At 38.2% G+C, this 26,051-nt stretch overlaps 1 protein-coding gene across 2 annotated transcripts; it reads left to right on the forward strand.

Annotated features, from left to right (window-relative positions):
• Window positions 1-25,816, forward strand: BTBD3 (BTB domain containing 3). Of its 2 annotated transcripts, XM_070956411.1 has the most exons (5): window positions 1-56; window positions 16,236-16,554; window positions 17,037-17,127; window positions 17,868-17,986; window positions 24,148-25,816. In XM_070956411.1, the coding sequence occupies exons 2-5, from the start codon at window positions 16,412-16,414 to the stop codon at window positions 25,178-25,180; spliced, it is 1,386 nt and encodes a 461-aa protein (XP_070812512.1). In that variant the 5' UTR covers window positions 1-56; window positions 16,236-16,411; the 3' UTR covers window positions 25,181-25,816. The 2 variants fall into 2 exon arrangements, with proteins under 2 accessions (XP_070812512.1, XP_070812506.1); XM_070956405.1 differs by lacking the exon at window positions 1-56 and having other exon boundaries at window positions 15,964-16,554.
• Window positions 25,817-26,051: the final 235 nt, after the last annotated feature.

Genomic DNA, 26,051 nt, shown 5'->3' on the forward strand with positions numbered 1-26,051 from the left:
AGGCACCCGCCGCCGTCTGCGGGAAAAGAGGAGGAGGACGGCGGGGCAGCGAGATGGTAGGTTGCGGAGGCGGGCAGGCGTGCGCCGCGGTTTCTCTCTCCCCCCTCCCTCCCTTGCTCACCGTTGGCTTCGGGGAAGTGTCGGGCGGCGGCGGCTGCAGTAGCGTGTGGAGAAGAGCGAGGAGGCGAGGCCTTGGCTCGGCCGGAAAATGGCGGGTCCTGGGATGCCTCGGCGGAGTGGAGGCAGATCGATCCGGACAGGACGGAGTAAAGGGGAGTGAAGGCTTGAAGGACAGCTCCTCTGTGGAGCAGGAGGCCTCGCTGCTTTCCCTTTGGGGATCTTTTTTTTTTTTTTGTCCCCCCACAAAGGGCCTAGACTCCTCTTTGGTGAGGCTGCAGGTGGGAAGTCTGCAAGGCTGCAGGTCTTACTCAAGAGGGACAAGAGGGCAAGCAAAAGCTGCTGCGTTTGTGTGTGTGTGTGTGTGTGTGTGCACATCAGTTGTGGGAGTCTGAATGAGACCAGATTTTTAAAAAAATAAAAATAAGTGCGTGGGAAGTAGCCTGAAATACTGATGGATATAACCTGCAGCTCCCAGTATGCACTGCCCCTGGCTATGCTTTCTGGGCATTGCAGGTAGCCCTGGCTTAACCCTGGAGCTCTGGTGGCACAGTGGTTGGAATGCAGTGTTGCAGACTAATTCCGCCCGACTGTCAGCAATTCGATCCTCACCTGCTCAAAGTTGACTCAGCCTTCTGTCCTTCCGACACAGATTGTTGGGGGGCAATAGGCTGTCCCTCTAAAGCCGCTTAGTAAAGGTAAAGGTTCCCCTCGCACATATGTGCTAGTCGTTCCCAACTCTAGGGAGCGGTGCTCATCTCCGTTTCAAAGCTTAAGAGCCAGCACTGTCCGAAGACGGCTCTGTGGTCATGTGGCCGGCATGACTAAATGCCAAAGGCGCAAGAAACACTTATCTTTCCACCAAAGGTGGTCCCTATTTTTCTACTTGCATTTTTTACACGCTTTCGAACTGCTAGGTTGGCAGAAGCTGGGACAAGTAACAGGAGCTCACCCTGTTATGTGGCACTAGGGATTCGAACTGCTGAACTGTCGATCTTTCGATCGACAAGCTCAGCATCTTAGCCACTAATTGCATCCCCAAACACCGCTTAGAGAGGGCTGCAAAACACTGTGAAGCGGTATATGAGTCTAAATGCTATTGCTATTAATAGTGGTGATTAGGGCTATTGTAAGTCTATTGTAAAGCACAACATCATGTGACCCTGCCAGTGTATAGTGGCAGCTGCAGCCATTCCAGCGGCCATCGTTAAGTGAATCCTGCACAGCCCAGCATCCCCCAGTCACACTGTCGCTATTTGCGACCTCCTGGCTTCCCCATTGATTTTGCTTTTCAGAAGTTGGCAATGAAGATGGCAAATGGTGATCACGTGACCATGGGTTGCCTCAACTGTTGCAGTTACAAGCTGGCAACTGCGGGGATGCTGCGTCTGCTGCAGTTATGACGACCAGTTATAAAATCATCTCAGTTTAGCTCCATCGTAACTGAATGGTTGCTGAATAATGGTGTGTTCAATGAGGACTACCTGTATAACCAGTAATATCATCGGGGTATATATACATTTCTCCCATAACTTTTCATAAAGCGAGACACAAAACTAGTGAAAAAAAATGATGTTGCAAGGTGTGGCATCATTTGTTATTCAAGTGCATTGACATGTGTTCATAAATTTTTAGAGCCTTATTTTAAGCACTAGTCTGATAAACATGTTTTTTTTGCCTCGTTTTCTGTTTTCATTAAAAGCAGTTTCTCAATCTTTTTCACAGTTGTATTTCTAGTATGAAAGCCTGTTTGATATAGTGCTTAAGGCACTGAGCCAGAAACTGGGAGACTGTGAGTTCTTGTCCTACCTTTGGTGGCTTGGACCTGTCATTCTTTTTTAGCCCTAGGAAGGAGTGCATTGCAAACCACTTCCAAAACCTTGCCAAAAAACCTGCAGGGACTAGTCCAGGAAATGGCTACCATTTATATACTAGCATTTTTATGATATTGGCCACAATAGATACACCCAAATTTAAACCTTGCCCTAGGGATGAGGATTGTTCACCAGTTTTAGTGCAGTTTTATATGCCCAACTTTATTCCTATTTATTTTGGGTAAGGGAATTGGGCAATAGTTAATGATAACTTTGACCAAGAGTAATGGCTATTGCAAGTACAGTAATAAGTGGAAGATAGGATGCACAACTAGAATAACTGTACAAACTGTACAGTAAGTATGAGAGCATAAAGGAGGTTGGCCAGAAAATTTTCATGCACTTATGGTGGGAAGAAATCTTAGCATGTTTCCAGACCTTTGATGCAAATTAACTGCAGTATGACAGCACAAATCTCATACCAGCATCTTTTTTCACATGAAGCAAGGAAAACTTATGTATCAGTAGTGACTTACTTTCATCATTCCTGCACATAAAAGCCAGCATGTTAAGGAAAAAGATACCATAAAATCCTTTTCTCATATTGGTATTTGGTTATTTGGTATGTAGTTATAATTATTAGGAGCAGTAGTAATTGACACACCATTTTCAGCTCCAGTATGGGTTGAACATATTCGTGAAGGCTAGGCCATGAAAATTAATATGTTAGGGGAAAGCTAGGTCAATCCTACTAGCATTGGGCTGCAAAAACCCAGGTGGATCACTAAGGGTTATGAGTTTTCTATATCTCTTTTCTGCCATGTGGTATTTTTTCCAGTGTTGGGTAATCCAGATGTGGCAGCACTAATCAGAATGGAATTATATTGGCATTGTCACATGTTCTGGGCATTATAATTCAGCAACTATTGTAGGGTCAATGTTTTCTCCTTTCTGCAATATATATATATATATTGATTATATGTCACCAGAAAGAGTATGTAGCCTTGTCTCCCTCCTTTGCCAACCTACAGTCAGTCCATTTTATAATGTTTCCTTTGTACTGTGACTTCCTGGCCTATGTATAGATTTAAGATGAGGATAATGAGATGTATCTTTCCATACTGAAGTTTATTGTAAGCAAGAAATATCTTGAGATATCTTAGACGCTGACATCTCTTACATGCAGAATTTCAGTGTACCACTGCCATCTTTGTTTGATCTTTTTAGAATCAATCAGTTATTATCTGTCCATTGGCATCCTTCAATATATCAGTTTGAAGATTCCCCCTCCCCCTTTTTTCTTTCCATGTCTTGTTTGCATTTTCAGTATCTTTTCAGATATTGTAATACCGTTTTTTTGTCTTTTTAAACAACTCTTTGAGGCTCTTTGTTATATTTGTTCCAGAGATCTTTATATTTCTTGACTTCGGCTTTTCTTCTTGGCAGTTTCTAGTTAGTTTTGAAATCCAGTTTGCATTCTTCTGTTTTTTGATCTTTGGCCGTCTCTCTTCACGTTCATCCTTATTTCATTGATTTCATTCTACAATTTCCCTATCAATTAAGTTCAGGACTTCCAATGTGATTCCTGGTGTTTTCTCTGAAAATAGTTGAATGTCATGGAAATTGGTGGGCTTTCTTCTGCTGCTTTAGCTTGACCCATGACCAGGGCGTGATTGGTCTACAATTGTTATAAGTGAGCTTTCCCATTTCTTTGTACTGATAATTACAGTCACCTTGATTTCTTTGTATTGTATCTGGTGATGTCCATGCATATTAGATATCATTTAGTTTTTGAAAGACTTTAAAATCCATCATTGGCTTGTCAAAAATTGTGAAGTCATTCTTCTACTTCATTTCAATTTCCTAGCCATGCAATCTAACAGTTTTTTTTCCATATTACTTCCAACATTGTATTTTGATTTCCAGCCGCAAGAAGCACATCTTATTTGCATGTTCTGTTGATTTCAAATTGAACTGTATCATAAGATTCAGCAACTTTCTCTTCTTCTGCATTAGAGGCTAAACAACAAACTTGAATAATTATCATATTAAAGGGTAATTCATGAAGACAAAAAAAACAAAAACAAATGCAGAGGTGTAGAATAGGTGATAACATGGCTCAACAGCAGTAACTGTGAGAGGGATCTAGGAGTCCTAGTGGTGAATGCTGAAACATGAGCTAGCAGTGTGCTGTAGCCGCCAAAAAAAGCCAATGCTGCTCTAGCTGCATCAACAGAGGGATAGTATTAAGGTCATGTGAAGTGTTAATACCTCTTTATACTGTTTTGGTAAGACCACACTTGGAATAATGCATCTAGTTTTGCTTACCACAATACAAAAAAGATGTTGGAGCTCTAGAAAGGATGAAGAAAAGTGCAAAAAAGATTATTAAGGGGCTGTGGACTTCAACTGGGTATATTTAGTCTGAGAGAGAGAAGGTCTTCCAATATTTGAGGGTCTGTCCCAGAGAAGAGAGGGTCAACCTAGTCTTCAAAATACCTAAGGACAGAACAGGAAGTAATGAATGGAAACTTATCAAGGAGAGATGCAACCCAGAACTAAGGAGAAATTTCCTGACAATGAGAACAAATAACCAAAGATGTGGGTGCTGTATCACTAGAGGTTTTTAAAGAAAAGATTGCAGAATAAGGAAGAGTGGGAAGGGACCTTCAAGGTTGTCTAGTCCAACCCCCTGCTCAGGCAGGAAACCCTATACCTGTGATGGTGAACCTATGGCACATGTGCCACAAGTGGCATGCAGAGCCATATCTGTGGGCACGCGAGCATTGCCCTAGCTCAGCTCCAGCGCGCATGCGTGCGCCGGCCAGCTGATTTTTGGGCCTTCCGGTCCCACTGGGAGTTGGGAAACAAGCCGTTTCCGGCCTCCGGGTTGCCTCTGGATGGGTGGGGAAGGCAGTTTTCATCCTCCCCAGGCTCTAAGGAAGCCTCTGGAGCCTGGGGAGGGTGAAAAACAGGCCCACTGGGTCATTGCGTGCCAAAAGCGGGGGTCGCGCAGGGGGGTCACGCACGTATGCCCCCCGCTTTTGGCACATGATGGCAAAAAGGTTAGCCATCACTGCCCTATACCAATTATGGCTAACCTTTTTGGCACTGAGTGCCCAAATCGCAAGCACACATCCACCCACCCATAATGCAATGCGTGCGTGACACCCCCCCTGCCTGCCCCAACCCCCCGACATGCACACGCGACCCCGTGTGCCCCCTGCCCCCTGCGCATGCACGGCAGAGACCCGAAAACCAGCTGGCCGGCAGGAAGTGTGCACGCATGCGCAGCTGAACTGAGTTGGGGTGTTGGTTCGCGTGCCCGCAGAGAGGGCTCTGTGTGCCATCTGTGGTACACGTACCATATGTTCGCCATCATGGACCTATACCATTTCAGACAAATTATTGTCCATTCTCTTCTTAAAAACTTCCAGTGTTGGAGCACCCACAACTTCTGGAGGCAAGTTGTTCCACTGATTAATTGTTCTAATTGTCAGGAAATTTCTCCTTAATTCTAGGTTGCTTCTCTCCTTGATTAGTTTCCATCCATTACTTCTTGTCCTGCCTTCAGGACAAGCTATTAGAAAATAGCTTGACTCTCTCTTCTTTGTGGCAACCCCTGAGATATTGGAATACGGCTATCATGTCACCCCTAGTCATCCTTCTTAATTCCTCTATACTACATGCTCACTTTCTTTCCAGGTTCCACTATACATTAAGTCATAATGTTGGCTTCTCTGTGTCTATGAGGAAAGAATATTAGGCATGTTCGCTGCCTTGAGTTATTTATAAAAACAATAATGGCAGAATCAAAGAAATAAAATTAATTTTATATTAAATATACTTAGGATTTTAAAATTATAGAAAAGATACAAATGCTTATACTGAAATTATGATTCTGTATGCTAGTTAAGAAAAAAATATCCCATAAAATTTGAAGTTAATAAAGTGACTAACCAGAAGAGACACAAGTAATATTTAACCTTGGGGTGGATACACAGTGAAAAACAACTTTTTGTAGAGCTTTTGAGTTAGCAGTATTCCAAAACAACCAAACTTGAAATAACTCAAGCATCGAAGAAAGCATCAACACATGTGATAGAAGCAGAAAAAAAGAGATCTTGAAAGCAACCCATTGCTGGAAATGTTGGGGAGGCCCAAAAAGGGGACAAATGATGAAAGCAGTGAATCCCATAGATACCCTGTGCCCATTGTTTCCTTGTTTTTTCTTGAATACCATAAGAATGTGTAGATTGATAGTCTGCATTTACTACAACTACATGCTGACTTGCATAAAAATGGGCAACAATATTTATTTTTAAAACATTAAAGAAATTATAATAAAAAACAATGGGAAACCAGCTCTGCTCTCACCTACTAAAATTAGTCAATTTAAATTAGAATGTGTCATTGGAAACATATCTTTGGCACTTTTAAAAAATACTTTTGAGGTGTTGATCCAGTAAATTAACAGAGCAGGTGGCAATCTCATTCACATCCCTTTCAATTAACACCTCTCCCAAACCTGAAGATAAACAAAACAATTGGGTTCATGATGTACTATCTTCCATTTCTATGCGGTTATCTTTGTTGTTCAAATTTCTTTATTTTTTCTCTAGGAATTGCCACTACCTTGTCTAGCAACAACAAACAATACTTTTTTTTTAAGCTTGTAAACAGACACAAGTGTATTTCCCTTTGGGATTTATTTGCTGTTCTAACCTACAGGTGCAGAGCTGCAAAAAGGGAGGGATGACTTAGTCTTGAATTTTAACATTACAATAATAAGACACAACAACATATACATGCATATAACAATATGCATACAGTAGAATTCAACAAACTAGCCCACGCTATCAGCCTTTGTATTTTTAGTGCATATTAGAGCTCAAGACACACAGAATATCAAGATAATGATATTCAACAAAATATTAAGAATTATGATAATAAAGGGGCAGTCACATTAGTATACAGGGAAGACAAATTTGCTGAATCACCTTCAAAACACACCAAGAAAAACAACAAATATTTCTCTAACAATGATGCATTGTAGGCTTGTCTGATCAGAAGAAATTACATCGAGCTCAATGATTTACTCCTAGATTTAGGGTTGCATAAAGATCTACAGCATCAGAAAGTAAAAGAATTCCACTGTACAAAGCTTTAATTAAAATAGCAGCACAACAGTCTTGGGATAGTTTGAAAACACTTTTGTGTTTATGCCTTCGAGTTAGTGTTGACTCCTAGTGACTACCAAGACTGCCTGCAGTTTTTATGATAGATTTCAACAGTGGTTTGTCCTTCTCTTCTTAATGCTGGGAAAGAGTGATTTGCCCAAAATTACTCAACTTTTGGCCTCAGGGAAGTTTAAGTTCATAGTCTCCCATTTTCTAGACTGAAGCTTTAAGTACCACACCAAACTGGCTCGGTTAATTTGACTACACACCCTTATTTGGTTAAAAATATTAAATACACTATATTTTACTGTGTTCTAAATGCCTCCTGAAAAATATTAGCATTTTTTTTTTTTGCATCTATTGCAATGCTAATAAGAATATAAGTATTAGTGCAGGGAATGAACAATCCTCTAATTTATGTAAATTAAAATCTACAATACTGGACATACTATAAGGTCCAGTGGGTTGGAAGTAAATGTATACTAGGACTGAAATCTTAAATAAAAGTGGAGTTTCTATCTTCCTCAGAGATGATATTTCCTTGCATAATGAGAAAGAGTGGAGTCCCCATGTGTATGGCAGGTTCTTTAAGTGGGTTTTGTGTCAAGGAATGATTTGTTGAATGTAAGAGAACCTTTGATCATTTAATATTGTCCTGCTTCCCCTAAAACAACTTCCCCAAATTGGTGATTAACCATTACCCTGGAGTGCAGCTTGCAGAATTCCCATGAAAAAGAGAGTTTTAACATATTATGTACTGTATTGGGAAATTTACAATTTACTACATCAAAAAGAGAGTTTTAACATATGATGTACTGTATTGGGAAATTTACAACTTACTACATCAATAAGGCAGTTAGTAAGATAAAGCTGTTGTATCATTTAGGAATCTTGTGAACCTATTTTTGTTGGTCATTAGATAGCTATAGGAACCTGGTCACTATGTAAAATATAATCTTCCCATCCATCTCTGAAATTTGTTTTTTTTTTATAAACTGTCATGTGTTGATTTTCCGTAAAGACTGTATTTATAAGGGCTTTATTACTTCTACAGCAATGTTCACATACTTCGAAACATTGTGTTAAGAAAACTGTACTTATCTTTGGTAAATTGTGAATAAGGAGTGAACAGTTCTATGATGCGAAGAGATATTGTAATAAAAATGTTGGATAATAAGTGCATTAATAGAAAAGATTGTGACTAAAACATTAACATGTACAATAATAGGCTATTTTTTTCCATTTCAGGTTAAAATTCTGTTTGATACAGTATTCTGTGTTGCTTGGAAGTATTCAGTGAGAACAAAGTATGAACAGAGAAGATTTATGCAAATTGGAATCTTGATAATTTCCTGAAATTAGGAAATTAATATTAAACAAACAATTTAAGTGCATTTCATAGATGGCAAATTGATTCCTTTATGTTGCAGTATGGCATTTTAAAGCTAGTTTTGTGAGAATTTTCATGATTAAAATTCAAGATCAAATAGGCTAAAGTTTTCTATGACTGCAAAAGACATTTAGAATTTCTCAGATTGTCTATTTTCTTTAACTAAAGAAACACAAATATAGATTTGTATAGAAATACCTTATGTGTATAGTAGTTGCCTAGTTTATATCTAGCACAGAGGATATATGTTATCCTGCTGTTTTTTGGTGCAAACTTTTACCTAAGTGTCTTAACTCTGGACTCTTTCATTTTTCCCATGAATTTCAGGATGAACTTTGTTTCCCTACTGATATTTTCTCATAAGCCTTTTTTTAACATGCCATCATTATTTGAAAGTTTAGATAAAAGTGTAAACTGAATCTAGTGCTGTGATCTTAGTTTTAGTGCGACCTTAATTTTGCTAGGGATAACAGCTAGGGTGATGCAAAAGAAGAAATCCTAATGTTTGTGCAGTTACAAGCAAATAGCATCGTGAACCCATTCTCCATCTGAAAAGCTCCCAAAATGGCTTCGAAAACCACTCTCTCTTCTTTATAATCAAAAATACAAACCCAGAGGGAACTGAGTTCAGAAAAAGAAAAACCAGACAGAATTGATTGGTATTTCAGCAGAACTAATAGAATAGTGCATTTCTCCTCCCTCTGCTGGAGCCTGAAGGAAGAACAGTTGCCATTCATTCAGACTCCAAAATGACTGCGTGGTTCACAATTTTAAAAAGTATAATGTATACAAAAAAGTAAACATCCATATAGGTAATGCATTAAACATAGAAAACAATTCTAACAAGGGGACTACATCCATCTTATCACAGGGATTTCTCATTAGAAGTATTGGTATATTTGCTTATCCAAAGGAGTTAAAAATACGACAGGGCACAATAAGAGTCATAGTTAGAAGCTTTCAGCCAATGTTTAGTTCTGAAATAGTAGACCTAATTTTAGCATGGTAATACCTGATAATATCCCTTTAGTAATCTGGTTAGTTGTGTATTATGCATGCCAGCTAAGCATTGTCTGAAACTTAAAATTAGCACTGGCAATTTTGTGATTAATTTCTAAACGTTTCTGTATAAATTTATGGCTTAATAAATATACAATTCCTTTTTCTCATCCAGATCTGGATTCTGTTACATTGCAATATTCTGTTGGAAATGACCATAACATTTTGATGTTATTGATCAAAATAATAATGGCAGGGGCTATGTATGAAAGCTATCTATAAAGGCAAAAAGGGTAACATTTTGAGGATTTTGGGAAGATTATCCCACTCATTGCTCTCACTAGCTTGGGCTATATGCAGTTCTTTACTACCACTACCCTCACTGAACTTAGGCTCACAACAGAATAAGACCTCCCACACTTAATTTCAATACTGTGCATTGTATTACATTTAATCAACTGGTCCTCAACTTCTGATAGGGATCAAAAAATTCATTGTTAAGCAGTCATTAAGTGAAACAAAAAAAGATTTTACAATCTTTTTGCCACCATCATTAAGTGAATCACCCACATGTGCTTAGAGCTCAAAGCACTGTTAGAGAACCCACACTCAATTTACTGTCTGTTTCTGTTTCTGTTGCTCCCCTGTGGGAGGAGATTTCGAAGTATTTCTAGCAGGACTACCTGATTCTGTAACAGCTTTGTTTCCTATGCCATCTGTCTGGTAAACTCGCAAGATTTGTTTTTCTTGCCATGTACATGTATACATCCGAACTAGACTGTGTTGTTTGTCTGTGTCACAGAATATATGTGGGTACATGCATAATTTTGTATTTATTTATTTATTTATCTATTTATCTTGTCATGTTTATGTTTATATTAGAGGTGGAGACCCGTTGAGAGCTGTATGCAACGAAATTTCATTTTGATGTTTAGTATACATTCAAAGTGACAATAAAGTTATTCTAGCTCTAAGTCTTACAGTTGTTAAACGAAACATCGTGCGACTGCAACTTGTGACCACTTGCCAGCTTTGCATGTTGGAAATTGGCTGGAAAGGTTGCAAATGGTGATCACATTGCTGCAGAATGCTGCAGCTGTTCATAAGTGTCAGCCAGTTGAAAAGTACCCAGATTGCAGTCACATGATGTTGCAACGGTCATAAATGCAAGGGTTTAAGGCACATCTTAAGTCAGGACTTAAAAGTGATGTTAGTCGCTTTTTTCACGGCTATCATAATTTTGAACAACCGCTAAATAAATGGTCATAGGTCAAGGATTTTAGGTATCTTTAGTGTCATAAGGATACTTTCAAATTTAATTGATATTTTGCACCAGTTAAGATGTAAAAGTAGCATTTCTGAACAGTCTTTTCCTAAAACAATACATGGATATTATTTTGAATATGATAAATTCAATTGATTGTAATGTAGTGTAATGGTTTGTGGCTTGAAAAATGACTCTTTTATCTAACAGTGCAATCCTATGTACACCTACTGAGAAGCTAATTCCATGGAATTTGTTGTATCTTAACATACCTGAATTGAGGGAGATGACTGCGGCTGCTTTAAAATGTCTATGGACTTTAATGAAAATAATTCTTGAGTTATATAGTGCTAAATCTCTTTTGTTCCAGTATTTGTTTCTGAAATTAATACTTGTCTTTCCCCTTAATTGTATTGTCAGGAAACAAATTATGCATAACTAGCACTATAAGTGTTTTCTGGCAATTTTGTCAAATACACAATGGAAAGATAAGTACATTCTTATTCTGGTAGAATCATGCAGCATAATAATGAGACTTAAAAATATTATTCTATTCCAGTTGGCGCTGTCTTGTGGAACAGGATGATTGCAAGCTAATTAGTCTATGAGCAGTTTCAATTCTGAAAGTTTCATATTTGTGCCACTCAAGTTTTCCAAGTGTGACATGGATATTTCTAAAGGAGGCTCCCCAGACAATTACTAATGGTGGCTCAGCAGACTGATAGCATTGTGATTAACACCAGCTGTCTGCAATTACTGTAAGTTCGAATCTCACCAGGCTCAAGTTTGACTCAGCCTTCCATCCTTTCTAAGGTAGGTAAATTGAGGACTCAGTTTGTGGGGGCAATAAGCTGACTTTGTATAAATATACAAAAGTATGAAGGCTATTGCTTAACGCATTATAAGCCACCCTGAGTCTCCGGAGAAGGGCGGCATATAAATCAAATTAAAAAAAAAAAAAAAAAGAGAGGCATGGACCTGTTCAGAAAAAAAAGGGAACAGTGTGGGAACTAATACAGAACAACACTTGATGAATAGTCAGGATGAATAGAGGAAATTCTAACCTATCATATAAACTCAGATTATTTTAGATGTCAGACTGAAATACAGAATTAAGAAAAATGTTGATGAGATTCTCAGTTATTCAGGTCATGGTTGTCCCAAAGGTGCTTTTTCCAGAGGCAACTGGACTTTCTTTTTCTTAGAAGGCATTTTGCTTCCCATCCAAGAAGCTTCTTCAGCTCTGACTGAATGGTGGAGAATGGAAGGATTTATATACCTTGCAAACAGCTGATGCAAATGACCAGCTGTCTGCAAAGAATATAAATCCTTCCATTCTCCACCATCCAGTCAGAGCTGAAGAAGCTTCTTGGATGAGAAGCAGAACATCTTCTAAGAAAAAGAAGAAAGTCCAGTTGCCTCTGGAAAAAGCACCTTTGGGAGAATGAAGAAAAAAAGCATCCGTACTGGCTGGAAACTTATAAAGAGTAGAAACACATCAAAAGATATTGATTAGAGAAATCAGTAGGTACTTATTTTACACTTAGTATGCAAAGCCTTTTAGAAATACATCATCTTTTTAATGTAGAAGAATATATATAAGATGAAAGTTCTGAAAGTAGTTGAAGTTAAATGATTGAAAAAATAGGGGGATCAATAAAACACATTTAGTGAATCTTAAATCTAGTACTAATGGGAAAACAAATTTATTTTAAAAATATTCACTCCCTGCTTCCAAAAGAAAATAAATTCTGAACGAAAAGATCATAGGCTATGATGGCAGAAATTCAAAAAAGGAAGGACAGACTTTCAGATACGGAATTGTAGAGTTTTGACAGTACCAACAAAAAGCACTTTTTTTGTTGCAACATGAAATCCTCTTAATATTTGGCAGAGTCATTTATGAGATGACTTCAAGATCCTTCATCTTAAAACATGAGGTTTCAAAGGTCATAACTAGCACTTTGAATTGGGCCTGGGAACATGTTACTGACATGTTCCTGAGACCCCACGCCAATCAATAAAACACATTGAACTGAATTTTAGAGTAAATCAATGTAGTGTGTACAACGTTGACATGTAGCTTGTGTATGTTCTACCATAGCAAGATCTGCCCTATATCTGTAATGACTGAAGCGTTTTTGACATTGGGTGTCACCTAAGTGTCAAAGCTGAATCCAAGAGTATCCCAAGTGAAAAATCCATGTTCTCAAGGGGAATATCCTCTTATTATTTCTAGATTGGTTACTCTGCTAACTGGAAGAATTTCTTATTTTAGCAGGATTAAATTTCAGTTTAGAAGAGAGACACTGTTGTGATTCCATTCACTGTTTGTAATCTTATTTATTTATTAGAGTTTTATCCCATCTTTTTTACTTTATAAATAACTCAAGGTGGTGAACGTACCCTTCCTCCTCCTATTTTCCCCACAACAACAATATTATAAACACAACAGATGTACATTTTCTTAATATTCCATCTATCACCCTAAAAAGGATTTAATTTAATAAATTAACATTTTATATTTATGGAATGGATAGTGATATCGATTGCTAACAAAATATGCCCAATCTATATTCTCTTCTAAATGTGGTACAGGTAGTCTTCAACTGACAACTATTTGTTTATTGACTATTTGAAGTTACAACAGCACTGAAAAAAGTGACTTATGATCATTTTTCACATTCTCGTCATGTGATCAGAATTCAGGCACTTGGCAACCAGTATGTACAGGACTGTGAATATCATCATTGCTCACTCTCATAATATAACTGATCTTTTAAGAATATAAGGACATTGTCCAAAATCTTGAACTCTATAGTTAAGAGTAGTCTTAATGAAAACAGACATCCTATTACCCATTGCTTAGTATATTCTGCACTTTTCTGCTATAGCAGGAAGGTAGGTTTGCATTCTAATATTATGTAGATCTGTAGGATTATGGATAATTGTATTTGCAATCTATATGTAGTGATGCATTATGTCCTTGCTTTTGTTCTCTAATTTAAATTCTTGAAGTGATTAATGAAATACATATTAAAAAAAACACAACAGCAGTAATAGGCAAAACATTTTTTCTTGTTGCTTGACATTATAACTAGCAAACAAAAAGGTACTTTTTCCATTTAATTTGTATGATATTTTGATATTGAGTTGACCATCATGTATCCAAGTAGATCATTACATTAACTAGGTAGTTACAGCTCATGACCAAGATGGCTTATAGGATTGTCCAAGCACATAATGCAGGTAGTCCTCGACTTATGACCACAACTGAGCCCAAAATTTGTTACTAAGTGAGACAGTTGTTAAGTGAGTTTTGCCCCATTTTATGTCTATACTTGCCACGGATGTTAAGTGAATCATTGGAGTTGTTAAGTTCGTAACACAATTGTTAAGTGAATCTGACTTCCCCACTGAATTGTTTTGGTCAGAAGGTCGCAAAAAGTTATCGCATGACCTCGGGACACTGCAACTATCAGAAATAAGAGTCAGTTGCCAAGCGTCTGAAGTTTGACCACATGATCATGAAGATGCTGCAATGGTGCTAGGTTTGAAAAACAGTCAGAAGTCACTTTTTTCACTGCCGTTGTAACTTTGGATGGTCACTAAACGAACTGTTGTAAGTCGAGGACTACCTGTACAGGTTCATACTTGAAATGTAAGGTATTGTATTTATGTAAATAAATACTGTAGCATTAAGATGCTAAAAGTAACTAGCCCTTAATGGAAACCAAGGGGCTGTTTGTTCAAATGCCATTCCTCCATCTAGTTTTTCCCCTCTTCTAGTTTTAATTCCATACAGCAAAGCTTATTATTTAACAATAGCGTTTTATCTCTTTGTATGCTTTCTCCATTCAGTGATACATTACAGAGAGAAATTAAAATACAATGAAGCATATGCTGCAATGAGAATCCATCTCCTGTGTCTAGGACTCATTGACTGCAGGAACAGAACCTGTCCTTAACTTAGCCACATGGCGGCTTCCTTTGGTCTGATTGCGTGACATCCTGTTATATGTGGAGATGCTGTCCTTCTGCCTCGGCTTGAATACGCACAGTAGCTCTTTCTGCAGTCCAAATCTTACAGTGTTAAGCTGCTGTTATTTGAGGGAAGCGAAATGATTAAAAGTGTGGGCCATCTGTGCAGATTCTGTAATTTGTTCAGTGGTTATATAATTTCCTTACTACTCTCTGTGTTCTGGACCACTTTAGCAATTACATTCCAATGGAAGTGTAATTATATTAGTTCAAAAATATGGTCTGTTTGCATGTATACGAAATATTTTTTTTTCTCTAAACAATTTGTATATAAATAATTTGATTTATTTGTATTCGGTCTACACTTGTAGATACTTTTCAATGGAAGCTTTGCAATTATCTTTGGCATAGTTTTGTCTAATTAGCCTGTACTTAGTGATTTGAGATGTCTGTCAAAGACTGTTAGCAGAAAACATAGTGAGTTAAAAACTAATGTGATGACCTCATCTCTGTTTGGTAAGGCTCTGGAATACAAACTACGTTTGAAGAAAGAGCGTTGAAATTGTATCAGTCCATTTTATGCTGCAAGTTAATTGGCTTTCACATGGATACCAATTTCATTTAACCATTTTAATTATGGGGGAAACGCGGGGGGATCAGCACTGCATTATTTGGCTTATCGCATCTACTTGAAAATATTTTTCTAGTGTTTGTTTGTTTTTTTAAAAAAAACCACGGAATCCTGCTGTTCTCTGAAATTATTTTCCTCCCTGCTCACACGCGAGGCATTAAGTCACATTCATTAGCTTAGCAATTACATAAAAACGCACATGCATTTGCATGTGCTGTCGCTTCTTACTTTTCAAAACGATGCGAAGTGCGACTGTGATAGCTGGCTCTTTAATATTTGGGCACTGTACGTCTACAATAGGTGTCACTGTGCTGCTAGTCCAATTGTTATTGGTGACTTCAGCGATTGGGCTAGGATGCTGCTCGTCTGGCTCCATCTGCAGGGCTCTAATGCCTCCTGTGTGCAGATCCCTTCAGCACACAAGTTGAGGCAGCTGACGAGCAGGCAGCACACATCTTTGCTCTTCTACTTGCTTTGCCACAGCCTAGCGGTTTCAGGTGATTCTGCCTCCAGACCTTTGGAAGAGGGGGGGGGAGAGAGAGAAGGGGGAAAAAAAAAAGCTCTGGCGAGCAAATGAAAAAGGGAATCACAATGGGGAGACGTTTAACCAGTCAAGCCCTGGATCAAACTTAAAAGCCGATCTCTTATTCAGCACCCTGGAAAAGGTCACCTTGTCTTTGCTGAGGAAAAAAAAAAAAAAGAAGAAGAAGCACACACTCAGCTTTGCTGCTCTTTTATTTGTACCTTCTGTTCCCTCTGTTTACCAAGTAAGGCTCTCTGCTTACACAGACAGAGATACTCATGGTAGATGACAAGGGAAAGAACATGAAATGTCTCACCTTCTTCTTGATGCTTCCAGAGACAGTTAAGAACAGGTCCAAGAAAAGCTCGAAGAAGGTAAACAGTAGTAGCAGCAGCAGCAGCAGTAGCAGCAGCAGCAGTGGCGGCGGAGGCAGCGGCAGCAGCAGCAGCAACAGCAAATTACCTCCAGTGTGCTATGAAATCATTACCTTGAAGACTAAAAAGAAGAAAAAGATGGCTGCTGATATTTTCCCCCGAAAGAAACCGGCTAATAGTAACACAACTGCTGTCCAGCAGTATCACCAGCAAAATATCAATAACAACAATATTATTCCAGCTCCCAACTGGCAAGGGCTGTATCCCACCATCCGAGAAAGGTAAGGAAGTTTGGCTCTGTTTCTTTCTTGGGTTTACAAGTCCTGGAGCAGCATGCAATGAAATGTTTTATTAGCACAGGATCGTTCATTAAAACTGAGAAAAGGGGAAATGTTTCTCCTTTCCAACAGTGTAGTTCTTGTCTTTTGATAATGAAAATTACATTCTCATGCAAGCCATTTTAACCTCATAATTGTTTGTGCTCATAAAAAATGTATTTTTTATGTATTAACTTTCAGATGTTTGCACAGCTTGGCACTTTCACTTTGAGGAAAGTTTTTTCCAAAGTTTTTTGTAATGGAATCCTTATTTTAAAAACACTAAACCTTGGAATATTTAATTATCATTGCTTTCTGTTTTTAATTTTCTCAGTTTGATTTTTAATGAAATCCTTTAAAGAGCTTCCAACAAAATGAATTGCGTGTGTTCGGAGATAAAGCTTGATGCTAAACACTCCCAATTAATATATTGCTTCTGTTTATAGAAATGCAGTGATGTTCAACAACGACTTGATGGCAGATGTTCATTTTGTGGTTGGGCCACCAGGTGGGACCCAGCGATTACCAGGACACAAAGTAAGCAAGAACTGCAGTAGCAGGTCTGACATGGGAGTGTGAGGGGAATATCTATAATTCCTACTTTAAATTCATATAAATGGCTTGAATCCTGGAACTGGTATACTTAGAAATACTGTTAAATAACTTTGCCTGTGAAATGTTCTAATAATTTCCTTTCTAGTTAACACATTTTTGCAATACTGGTAGAAGATCTGTTGCAGAATTTTATGTGTGATTTGTGACACTATCCCGATGTTCTTCCAGATTGCTACCATCTTTTCCCTCACAACTAGTTCTAATTCTTACAAAAATCCTATGATAAAGTCTGAGATATAGTCTTACCCAAGGTTGCTGCAAGAGTGGGGTTTGATAAGCCTACTTTGCCCAAGCACCTTCTAAGTGCTGTAAAATAGACTTCAATTCTAATAATAGTAATTCATAATGGGAGCTAGAGGTAAGTGAAATCATAGCCCATCAGATAAGGAGGGCACAAGATGCAGAAGCCTGTTCCAAAATGCTACAGCTGCTTGGCTCTCAGCATGAATTTCTTAAGCTCTTTTAGGAAAGCAATAGATATATTGAAGAACTATTTCTTAAGATGAAAAGAAAAACCCAGCATTCCCCTACTTAGTTTTGAATGGTGAAAACCTTCATTGCCTTCAACTAGGCCTTCTTTTTTAATACACATGTCACTCTAGTATATCTTTTTTTTTAATAGCATGAACTGATATTTTCTTTTTGTTGAAAAAAAAAACCAGTATGTCTTAGCCGTTGGAAGCTCTGTGTTCCACGCAATGTTTTACGGAGAGCTTGCTGAGGATAAAGATGAAATCCGTATCCCAGATGTGGAGCCTCCTGCTTTCCTCGCTATGCTAAAGTAAGCAAGCATCTTCCTTCAGTTGCTGGAAATGAATTAGAAATGAATTAGTTTGCTCTAGAAATGTCAGTGTTAAAAAGTTGTGTATCATTATAAAAAGAAATATCTCCATCTTCGCTCCAAAAATGGTCCCTGTGTTAGTTTTAAAACTTTTAATATGCAAAATTTATATTTTCCCTGCCTCCCCCACTTTCTCCCACTACATTTTGCATGTCACTTACAACTTTGGGGCAAACTATTAATATATTATACACAAAAGAAGATATATGGTAAGTTTAAAAACATGAAAAGAAAATCCAAATCAATAATTTCATATATATCCTGATAAAAATGTTTGCATTACGACTTTAAGTAAAGCCCACAGTGTTTTCCCATTCCTCTTCAGTGCAATTGTCATTTCATAAATCTGTCAAATGAATTCATCATGATAGCATTTTTTCCTAACGGCTGCATAAAATCTAAAATGTTAACAACAATTGGTTTCTCCAAATATATTTGAGGCATTTTAATATGGAACTGAAGATAGAACATGCATTTTTCTTTTTTTAGCGATTCTTCACTCCATCTGGCTTGCTTCTCTTGTGCAATGAGTGGGATGTAAAGAAAAACAAGTTGCTTTCTTACTGTGCTTTCCATAAATTCAAGTAGAAGGTGTATCTGAAAAGATTTATTATTATTTAGAAACATTTATCGATTTGTGCTATGGTTCATTTTTTAAAAAACCATATTACATCTTAATAATGTGGGAGTTGGATTCCCCCCGCCCCCCAACTTTGGATAGCTATCTCTTAACTATTACTGTCTTAATTAAATTGTCTGGATGATAATAAAACATTACCACACAGTGTGTGAGGAATATGAAAGGAAGTTATACAAAACAGGATATCCAGCAATAAGATGTCATTGTGTCATGACATGTGGCTCGACGTTGAGAATTCTCAAAGTTGATTGTGATTGTAATATTTAAATATAAGTGTTAGATTTTAATTACTAAGATTGCCAGCATTATCATATATTTAGATATTAAGCATGAACTTTAGCTAAATATCTTTAGGTAAACTTTTTGATAGTTATGTTTTCAGTAAAACTGGAGTACTGCTTGATTCACTTCAAAAACCCCATAATGCTCTATGTTGCAAGTATTAGGAAATGTATTTGGTGAAATACCATTAATATGTGCCTAGTGTACTGTACTTCTATAGCAGATTTCAGGATTGTTCAGGAATCTTCAACAGTGCTCTTGATTATATTTCTTATGTGTACTGTACTAAAAACCTACGGTTTATACATTTTTTCGTCCAATAAAACACAATTCCACGAGTCGGAATTGCACGTTAACAGCTTTTCCAAACCAGGGCCCCTGCAAATACATTAGGGAACTACAACTTTCAAAATTCCTAGCCATCATGAGACTGATTTTGTATAGGAGCAGTTTTGCTAGGCTTCAGCTTGGCAGGCTTATTATTATTATTATTATTATTATTATTATTATTATTATTATTATTATTATTATTATTATTATTACTACTACTACTACTACTACTACTACTACTACTATTACTATTACTATTTTCCCAGTCATTGGGGGTAACAGAGAGGGAATCTCAGCTCTTTACAGGCATAACTGAGGGGCCTGAATCAAGTCTGTCTTGGAGAAAGAGATGCTGAATGCCTCATTTCATGGTCTTATGCTTGCTACAGTGGGTTCTTTCTGCAGATGCAATGGGAGACTTCCCAGCAGCAGACCTCTCCCCATCAACAAAAGCTAGCAAAGAGGCATCTTCACCACATTCTAATTATCTTTAGCAGATAACAATCCATGTTTAAGAATGTTCAACTGAAACCTCCACTTTCTACTCAGGTGAATCTCTTTCCTTAAAGGCTTTTACTTCATTGACTGTGTTCTGGAAAAGTCTTAGGTTGGTGGTATAGGTTACAGCAGCATCAGTATTCAATGGAATTTAGGACTGCCTTAGGAATAAACAATCAGTGCCCAGTAGCAGGAAAAAAAAGAGTGGAACTCTTTTTAATAAGAGCTTACCTGAAATTGGCATTTCCGCTGCACTTTGAAACTTTTCCCACTTCCAGATAGCAAGTAATGTTTAAAAGGTTGCATAGTTGTCTTCATTTTCTCCCACTAGGAAATCAGTAGTGCTCAAGCAAATTTCAACACCAGATTCTCCCATCTTTTTCTGTAACTATTAGAATAGAATAGAAATAGAAATAGAAATAGAAATAGAACAGAATTCTTTATTGGCCAAGTGTGATTGGACACACAAGGAATTTATCCATTCTAATCGGCAGAACGTCTATTGAATGCCAATTTTAAACATATGCAACCTGGCCATGTTTCACTTCAACGATGGATTGCGTTGTGCGAAGATTGTGCGAAGCTAAGATCAAAACTATAGCAAAGAGAAGAATCCCCTGTCTGTTCATATCTTCCAAATAAATTGCCATGTTCCTTTTAGCTCCATGGCTGGATTTGGAAGTCAGAAAATGACAAGCACCAGAAAAAGTGTACTTTACAGCAAAGTACTTTGAAGCACAGCTCACTAGGGAATACACTCCCCCCCCCATCTCTTCAAGTCTAGCTACTTCCCCCTGAGGGGGCAAATTGGAGCATTTCTCATAAATGTGCATGTAGACAGTGATAGAACAAGGTCCCTGAAGCACTTATTTACAAGGAAGAAAAGCCAGTTAAGACAGAGATAGCCCAATACTGTTTCTTGAGTGTTCTAAAATTTTGATAAGGGCTATAAGAACTCTACTAGATTAAACATCTAATGGGGGAGGAGAAGAAATTAATTGAGTGTCTTGCCAATTTTGACAGTCACTCAGGAAATTATTGTTGTCTTCCCACTCCTCCTGGAATTCAGAAATATTAATCGAGTAAGCTTCCACTAAATCAACTAAGAATACAGAAAGGCATTGAATACCTGTTTATTCTTTTTAAAGCCACCTAAGCCAGAGGTCTTTGCATTGTCTTGTGGCAGAACAATCCATATGACTGAGTGGCTGAAGTATCTTTTGTTGGTGGTGAACATTGTTATCAATTCCCTTCACCACCACCTTCCCCCAGTGTAACTTTCACAGTAATTTACCATAGTGGAAAATTTATGGAGCTGCCAGAGCTTTAGTTTATTAATTGGTTGAGCAGGGAATTAAAGCTGTAGTTTTTATTAGGTTGTTTCTGTCATGGTGGCTGCATTCATAAGAAAGTTAACTCTGTGTTTCTATTAACTGTGATCCACCGAAGAAGCCAAATCAGTCTTTGTCAAGAGCAAAACCAAGTCCAATCTTGATTTGTATTGTCCTTTGACAGGATTGATCCTTATAACCCGGACTGGCATAACTTTGCTGTATTACCATTTGCTGTTTAGCTCTTTTACCACTAGCAAATTGCAAAGATGGGTCTGTGTATCAGTGTGCTGTCCTCAGAGGTTTTGGTGGCAAGTAAAAACAAAACCTTTTTCTCCTCTTCTTCCCCTCCTTGGGATGTCCAGCGGCAACTTAATTGAGAAGCAAAAAGGCAGTGGAATGTTTCTCTGATGGACTTTGTACCATCCAAGCAGATTTGTCATTTTTTTTCCTTTCAAATAATTAAATCTGTGAATTGGGATACATATTAAGAATATAAAAATATACTGAAAACAAAATAATTAGTATGAGGTACAAGTAATCCAAGACATCACCTGGAGGTGCTGCTTTGGAAAGATTGTTTCCTTAGTGAATTTAGCCATTTTGGAACAATTAGACAAGGCTTCCTTCCTTTCCTGATTAAATACCTCTTCCCACATTTCTTTCCATCCAGTTTTGTTGCTTTCTTTCTCCATCCCTTTTCACTACAATGACTTTTTCTTCTCACCTGATCTCCATCCTGAATTTTCCTCTTTGGAGGAATTTGTGTATGTCCTTTTGTGAGAACAGTTTGCGTGAGAAAAGTTCATATAGGCAGATTTTGGAAATGGCGCGTCTTATTTGACAGGCAATTGAGCTTAATTAGTTTTTACAAGTAGTCCTTGGCTAACATCCATTAGTTTGACGATTATTCAAAATTACAGCGGTACTGGAAAAAAATGATGTATGACTGTTCCTCTGAATTCTCTGGGGTTTTCTGCACTCTTGCAGTCACATGATTGCAATCTGGGCACTTGGCTGCCTGGCTCACAATTACAACCTTATAGGAATCATGGTTATCGCCATTTGCAACCATCCCTGCTGGCTTCCCCACAAGCAAAGTCAATGGGGAAGCTGGTAGGAAAAGTCCCAAGTCATTCTGGTAAGTTTCTCTGGGTTTTCCTGCATTCATGCTACATCATGCCCTCCACCCCATGGCCTTTTTATACTTGCACATCCTATCTCCTGCACTCTGCTGCACTATGCCTTCCATCCCGTAGCCTTTCTGCACTTGTGCTGCGCCCTCTAACCTATTTTCTTCCTGCACTTGCAGGGTGCCACAACATCCTCCTCCTCCTCCCCCTACTGGGCTTTCCAGGGCTTCTCCACTCCCTGTAGCACTGCTTCCCACTGAATGAACCCCCACGCATCTTGGACTTGCGATAGCAACTGGGACTACTGGGATTGTCACTAAGTGATGCAGTCACTTGATGTGCTTTACATCCACATTTCTTAGTGATGGCAATCCCAAACCCACCTGTAGTTCATTTAATACAATTTTATTTTTTTATCCTATTTAGGTTATTTGGATTTGGGCACGTATACTTCCATACATACATATGTGTATATAAGAGTATCACGTGCACAGACTTATGGCAGAGGGATTGGTTTCAACTGGAATTGGCAACTAAGGTTAACAAAGGGAGAAATTCAGCACTGCAAAAGTTCTTTTTTTAAAACCATCTAAATAGTTGTTTATTGTTAGATAGGTAGGGGATTTTCTTAAACCCATATTGTCATTTTTGGGGGGTCAAATAGTGTATTACTATAACCATGAACTATTATATAGAGATTTACACAGAGCAAGTTACAGAACTATGGCATTGTTCACCAAATTGATACAAAAGATTTGTAATATTAAATGGGAGAATCCTTTTTTTTAGTCAGTTGCTATGGTCTTCAGATGGTTGGCTCACAACCACCTTTATTGGCTGACATACAAAAGAAGCCGTGCATGGGAAGATTTGTGAACAACATCTTAAAACATGTTGTTCATATCAGAATTTATAAATCTTACATGTTATTAAAAAAAAAAAACATCCCACCTAAATCACCATAAATCCTCTCTTTTTTACTATTAGCTAGTGCATCCATGTAGGCGTGCAACACTATAAACGCTTGTGGGTTTTTTGTTTCTGTTTTTTAAATCTGACAGGTTCTTAACTATCCTGAGAATTATATGCTCATTTGTAAGGCATATAAAATATGCTCTGCAAAATCTGCTGTATATGATATAACTGGCCACAATGACAATTTAACATTGTGGACACTGCCAAACTATTTCACGAAAAATAATAGCTGCTATGGTGGATCAAGTTATATATATGCAGTAAATAGACCAATTAGGTGTTCCCTTTAAATTTTCCACCATTTGACGCTAGGGAGATGGGCTTGTTAAATAAACTTGGTTAGCTCAGTCAGAATTAAACAGGAGATTAGTTTCGTTTTCCAACTGCATTTGTTTCATTCCTCTGTGCCTAAGCACAATGCGAGGGTGAGGTGCAAAGAAAGCAGGATCAGATTGTGGCTAAGGATGTAATTAGAAGCTCCTGTTAACTCACACTTCGATTTGTGAAACGACATCATAATTTAAATTCATTATGTCATTTTTTAAAGCAAGTCATGGCTGCTGCCTAAATGAGTTTAACCATATAAAAGAATCATCACTCAAATGTATGCAAGCCAACAATGTATGACAGTATTGTGGAAGAAAAAAAGAAAAGTTTAAAGTTTGCCTTCTACTGGTGATTTGTAGCATAGATTGTAAATTATCCTACACTTACATACAAGTTTTGAGGATAAAGAATTTGTTAAATACGGATGTTATTTGGTCAGCAACCTAAATTGTTGTGTACAAGTTGCGATTGAGGGAAGTGTTTCCCAGAATACATTAGTGTTCTATTTTCAGTATTGTAGGAAAATGTTATCCCCCCTCCCATCTGCTAAAATATTAGAATAATGTGTATATTTATTTATTACAGATACATATATTGTGATGAAATTGACCTGGCTGCTGATACGGTTCTAGCAACTCTTTATGCCGCCAAGAAGTACATTGTTCCTCATCTCGCCCGGGCCTGTGTGAATTTCCTAGAGACAAGCCTGAGTGCAAAAAACGCTTGTGTGTTGCTTTCCCAGAGCTGCTTATTTGAGGAACCAGACTTGACTGAGCGTTGCTGGGAGGTGATTGATGCACAGGCCGAGCTGGCTCTGAAATCGGAAGGCTTCTGTGACATTGACTTCCAAACCCTTGAAAGCATTCTCCAAAGGGAGACCCTGAACGCCAAAGAGATTGTGGTTTTTGAAGCTGCCCTCAATTGGGCTGAAATGGAGTGTCAACGGCAAGAATTACCTCCTAGCATTGAAAATAAGCGCAAAGTGCTTGGGAAGGCGCTCTATCTCATTCGCATACCCACCATGGCCCTAGATGACTTCGCCAATGGGGCTGCTCAGTCTGGTCTTCTGACCCTCAGTGAAACAAACGATATCTTCCTTTGGTACACAGCTGCCAAGAAACCAGAGCTGCAGTTTGTGAGCAATGCCCGCAAAGGCCTGGTCCCTCAGCGCTGTCATCGCTTCCAGTCATGTGCCTACCGCAGCAACCAGTGGCGCTACAGGGGCCGGTGCGACAGCATCCAGTTTGCTGTTGACAAGAGAGTTTTCATTGCTGGGTTTGGACTCTATGGCTCCAGCTGCGGATCAGCAGAATACAGTGCTAAGATTGAACTCAAGCGGCAAGGCGTTATCCTTGGACAAAACTTAAGCAAGTATTTCTCAGATGGATCTAGCAATACTTTCCCCGTGTGGTTTGAGTATCCAGTGCAAATCGAACCAGATACCTTTTATACGGCTAGTGTGATTTTGGATGGTAATGAACTCAGCTATTTTGGGCAAGAAGGAATGACAGAAGTCCAATGTGGCAAAGTGACTGTGCAATTCCAGTGTTCTTCAGACAGCACCAATGGCACTGGGGTTCAGGGAGGGCAAATTCCAGAACTTATTTTTTATGCTTGAAGGAAAGGTGGGTTCGCAGAACACTCTGATTTTATGATGTATTGTGTCTGGTTCAGGCCAATTTCATGCTTAGCTTGTTGTCTGCAGATATATATGGTCAGTTCAATTAGGACACTCCTAAATGCAGTGAACAGTTTTAACTCTTGCTGTACTTTTTATTGTCTACATGTATTTCTTCTACTACATGCTCCCAAGATCAAACTAACAAATTAAGTGTTAAAGATTTTCGGCTTTAGCACAGATGGAATGCCTTATTAGTGAAGAAAGTTGTCATTTTTTTCCCCATGCAGTGTGTGTCAAGGGACATAACTTGTCTGGTCTCTACTTTGCTGCTATTTCCTGTCATTTTGATTTATGATTTATTTATTTTTGCTCCTCCATACTGTAGGCTTCTTCAACACCTCAGAATTAAAAGTGTCTTTAGTCTTTTGCCATTTGGATGCGACTCAAACTTAGAATTGAGGCTGGTTTAGCTGCAGCATCACCACGCCTGGGCTGAGGTTTTCTAGAGGGAACATAGGAGGTCTTCAAATGCCAACCATTTGAAGGCCATAGCAACTGATTGGAAAATATATAAAATGTGATTTGCCCTGAATTGCTTTGCAAATACTGGCATTTCGTATTTAGCTTATGTTATGGAAGACAACAGCAAAAACTCAGGTTTTTGGGGACAGTTGCTTTTTAATTAACCTTAACCTTTTTTTTTTTTTTTTTTTAGAAAGCTCTTTTTCAAGGAAACTGTTGATATTTAAAATACATTCATGCATTTTTGATTGCCAAGGATTACTTCTGGGAAGCCTTCCCTAGTTGGTAGCCTTCCAGATGTATTAGTGAAGTTCCTACTATCGTCAGAGTACATTCAGGACGGGAA

The sequence above is a fragment of the Pituophis catenifer genome, unplaced genomic scaffold (assembly GCF_029215685.1).
Source record: "Pituophis catenifer annectens isolate HBS135680 unplaced genomic scaffold, rPitCat1.0.hap2 SCAF_1, whole genome shotgun sequence".
NCBI lineage: Eukaryota > Metazoa > Chordata > Lepidosauria > Squamata > Colubridae > Pituophis > Pituophis catenifer.